This window comes from Thalia democratica, chromosome 1 (assembly GCF_965202585.1).
Source record: "Thalia democratica chromosome 1, ktThaDemo2.hap1.1, whole genome shotgun sequence".
NCBI classification, from domain to species: Eukaryota; Metazoa; Chordata; class Thaliacea; order Salpida; family Salpidae; genus Thalia; species Thalia democratica.
This window is the reverse complement of record NC_139165.1, coordinates 86,815,205-86,819,543: the sequence shown is the minus strand read 5'-3', so window position 1 is coordinate 86,819,543 and position 4,339 is coordinate 86,815,205. Positions and strand designations below refer to the sequence as shown.

General features: G+C 29.6%; 1 protein-coding gene across 1 annotated transcript; it reads left to right on the top strand.

The window, feature by feature from the left end:
• The first annotated feature begins 1,653 nt into the window (after positions 1–1,653).
• On the top strand, positions 1,654–3,162 carry LOC145840663 (equilibrative nucleobase transporter 1-like). The gene has a single exon (XM_082947989.1). It carries the CDS (start codon positions 1,654–1,656, stop codon positions 3,160–3,162), a length of 1,509 nt encoding a protein of 502 aa, XP_082804115.1.
• Positions 3,163–4,339: the final 1,177 nt, after the last annotated feature.

Below are 4,339 nucleotides of genomic sequence, written 5' to 3'. Positions count from 1 at the left end.
CTAAGCTTTAACCAAATTTAAATGTAAATAAAATTTCTACATTTGATAAAGGTTTCATACTAACACTTATTGTTATGTTTAGTAAATCAATACATTTCAGATATCAAACAATAAAAGAATTATTGTTATAAAAACAAGGAGAAGCTTTAAAACTTAAGTCAAAAAATCAAGTCACTAGAATTTGATCTGATTAAAGTATCTGTTAGTTATTAACTGTTTACTATTGATAACTTTTTTTAATTACAAAAAAGTTTGAACTAAAAATTGAGATAGAATTACAAGTTTTACAAGAAAAAAAAAAAAAAATTATCAGTTTTAGAGAAGAAAATATTTTCATATAGTACATATTTTAGTGAAAAAATTAGCTAAAATTAGTCTTAATTAAGTTATACTAATTATTATTTTATAAAAACTGTTCATTTTTATCACACTTCATATACCTTTTTTACAGTTTTTTATCTTGTTAGCCCATGCTTTAGTTTAATAAAATTCTATTATGCTATACAATGTACAAAAAATGTAATTAACAAAGCTAAATACATTTAAAATGTAAAAGTTGTACAACTAAGATATAAAAATTGTTAGTATTATGGATGTATTCTTTTTAAAGAAATATAAAAATGAAAGTATATTTAAACTTACGTGCAATTAAATAAATTTAAATGTTTATAATAAAAGATAACTTTTGTTGATTAAATATTATAAATATACATTTACTTTACTTTGTCTATATTAGTTATAAACTAATATACAAATATATATATTTAGTTTAAAACAAACTTTCTAGTTCAAATTAAATTTAAATTGCAGTATTTTGAATGAAACAATTGTAATACTTTTGATGAATTTGACAATTTGTTATAAAATACTTCAAAGATCTTTAAGTGTGCTGTGTAAAAGTTAATTTATTTTACCTATTTCTATAATTTTTTCTGTACATATATACGTAAATGTATGTTTACAGGAAAAAAATTGTTTAGTAACGAGCAGGTATAAATTATTATTAGTGAAAAAATTCTTATTTTTTTAATACGATTGAATAAAAGACTGTATGTGGGCTAAATTTGAAATCTTGTAAACTAGTATTTGTTATACTTAACTAAATTTAGGGTTGCTTCTTTACCTGGAGCTTGACAATTTAGAAAAAAAAGCAGGAAAATCTTGAATTTCAACAATTTTCACATCTTCAGTAGTAAAATTTCGATTTGACTCTAAAAATTTTTGTGATTATCAAAACTTTTTTGTATTAAAAAACATTTTTAAAGTAGCTTTACAGCATCTTTCCAATCTTTTTATACTATTTAACACAGTTTCTTACTTTAAAATTAATTCTAAACTAAAAATAGACCCGAAAATGTTTATATTTGAAAACCTAGAAAAAGTTTAAAAACTTGTAAAAAAATTTGAAAAACTGAGTGGCAACCTTGTAAATTTTAAAAGATTTTATATTGATTTTAAGAAAAGTCGTAAACTTAAATTTATCTTTACACAATCTTCCTCCCTATTAGTCGACCCCAGTAGAGAGATGCGTATAACTTCTAATCTGTAAAATTTTCATGCGTCTTTTTAGAGTTTAAGTTAATGCAAGAACCTTTTTTGTTTCATTGAATATTTAATCTGTAAAATTATCTAGGTTAAAAAAAAAACAAAACGATGAAGCCCCAAAGAATACTGACATGGGTCACAGCAATTTTCGAAAACCTCCTTTACGCCGGAGCAATATTTGGTTGGCCAAACTTCGTGCCTATACTTGAAAAAGAAAATTTTTTCAACGAGTCGTGCACCGATCTTCCTGAAAATTCCACTTCATGTCCCGGCCAGAGCAACAGCCTATCCTTGGTCTTGACACTCTCGCTCTCCATAGCCCTTCTCACCGCGACGTTAACTGGTAAACTCTTGGATAAGTACGGAATCTGGGTCGTTAGGACCGTAATGATAAATCTCGCCGTTCTATGCTACGTAGTGGTAGCTTCCGTTTCGAATACGTCCTCCTTCGCGCTTTACATCTGTTTTCCGATCATACACATATGCGGCTTTACTCTTCACGCACAAAAGATGCTTACCGCCAATCTTTTTGCCGAAAGGAGAAACATCTTTGTAGCCTCAGTTTGTGGGGCCTTTGACAGCGGGGCTTTGATCTTCCTGGCCTTTAACAAACTTTATATTGACGTTAAGGTTGGCTACAAAACCCTTCTTTATTTGTATGCGGCAGCTTGGTTTTTGCTGAACGTACGCACGTTTACTTTGACTCCTAAACATCCGGTTCCTCGCAGTGTTAAAAAAAATTACAAATACGGCTACAAAGAAGTCAGAGAAACGTTCAAGGGAGTGCTGAACATGCTGAAATGTGTTAAAGGCGCTGAAAACGCACAAGACAAAAATAATAATCTTAAAACTAAAGATGGTGAGGAAACGCAAACTCCTAATGAGGAAAAACTTAGAAAATATCTACTTAAACCATATTATTTAACAGCAATGTTGTCAGTAGTCATTACAAACTTCGTGTGTATTTTCTACATATCCAACTTCAACACATTTATCGAAGGTTTGGTAGACAAAAACAAAGAGGAGGTTACCCGCTACTCCAACATCTTCGGAATGATTACGCTGAACGCCGTCTTTATTGCTCCCGCGTACGGTCTCTTGGTTGAGTTTTTTCAAAAAAAGCTGAAGGACAAAAGCATCGCCGATGTCAGATCCTGCCTGTTGGGTATCTGGGCCTCCTGCGCCACAGCGGTTTTGTTTCTCATCTTCATGCTGGTCCCGTCCGCAAAAGTTCAAATTGTCACCATGATCCTGATCGTGATGACGTCATCGTTCTTTTTCAGCGCCAACTGCGCCTTTCTGACGTCAGTTCTACCGCCACAATTTTCCGGCCAGCTGTTCGGGGTTTTGTCGTCTGTGAACGGCGCGGCGTTGCTGTTGCAGCAGCCCCTCAGACTGTTGGTGACAAACGTTTTGGGTAACAATTTTGTCGGAGTGAACATCGGTTTGCTTGTCCTGTCCTTACTGCTCTTTTTGCACCCCTTGTGCATCATGAGAAACTTGAGAAAGATCAAGTACGAGCGACTTGAGAAAGCTGAGGAATTTGAGATGTTATCAAACAGAGGAAGTTCTGACTTTACCGAGGAAGAATATTTATCAGCTTCTTCAAACTGTTAATACGTTTTAGTCGGATTTCTTTTATACAATATTCCAATAATTTGAGTTTTCATGGACAGTTACTGTGCGACTCGATAACCATAAGGTTCGTTGTTGACAAGGTTTAAAAGTCAAACACTTGAATCGTCTTTTTTTTGTCGTTTAATAAACTATGATAATAATTAAATTGTAGTTAACTAAGATTATTAGAAATTCTCACTCATAGCAATTTTAGTTCTGAAATTTTTTTTAATGTAATTAAGTTGTAATATGTTATTGAATTACGTGTTTCTTTAATTTGTTTAGTTTAAGCACATTAGGTATGTTATATACTGTAAAAGTTCAAAAAATTACCAGTTGTACATTGATTTTAAATTTGATAATTGTGCATTAATGATTGTCAACATATCAAATAAAGTTTGTAAATGTCAGTTTTCTAAGAAATAAAATTTAAAAGTAAAGGTTATTGTAGTTAAGATTATAATATTAAAATTATTATGTTTTGTTGAAAGTTTTTTAAATTACTTAATTATTCTGGTTGAAATTAGCCAAGATAATAATTGAGCTAATGCACTTAAAGTTAAATATGCTTAATGCAATACCGATCACTTTTACACAAAAGATCATTTTTGCATAAGAGTAAGAATAAAATATTGACTAAGTGATAGGGTTAAGGTAACAGTGATAGTTTAATAAACAGATAAATAACAATAATAAAATACTTTTAAAAAATAAAATAAAAATTACTTACCGAGAGTAGAGTTAAAGGTATAAGTTATTGTAAAAATTAATATAAAAATTTATATATTGTAATATATTATTATAACATATTTAGCACATAACCTTATATACAAGTTATATATATATTAACACAATTTTAACACTAGGTAAAACAATTTAAATGCATAAAGTTTGCAAAACTTTGAGTTCCAAATGGTTAGTGAAAATTATAAAACTAAATACGTTTTTTTTTTAAATTACACGAATCATGGTAAGTATTAGTTAATTTTCATTTAACTCAATACATGAAAATATAACACATAAAAAACTCTACAAATCGATTTATATTCTTCTTCGAGTTTATTTTAGTAGTAGCTAGGATCTTAAATTCACTAAATTTTTTTCAAAAAAAAATATAATTGACTGTTTAACCTCGTGTTAAGTATTATTTACGCTTTTGTCAGTACTCGTTCTTATT

Bases quoted from the DNA above. Each gene is read 5' to 3' on its own strand.
- LOC145840663 (XM_082947989.1), top strand. From the start codon at position 1,654: ATGAAGCCCCAAAGAATACTGACATGGGTCACAGCAATTTTCGAAAAC.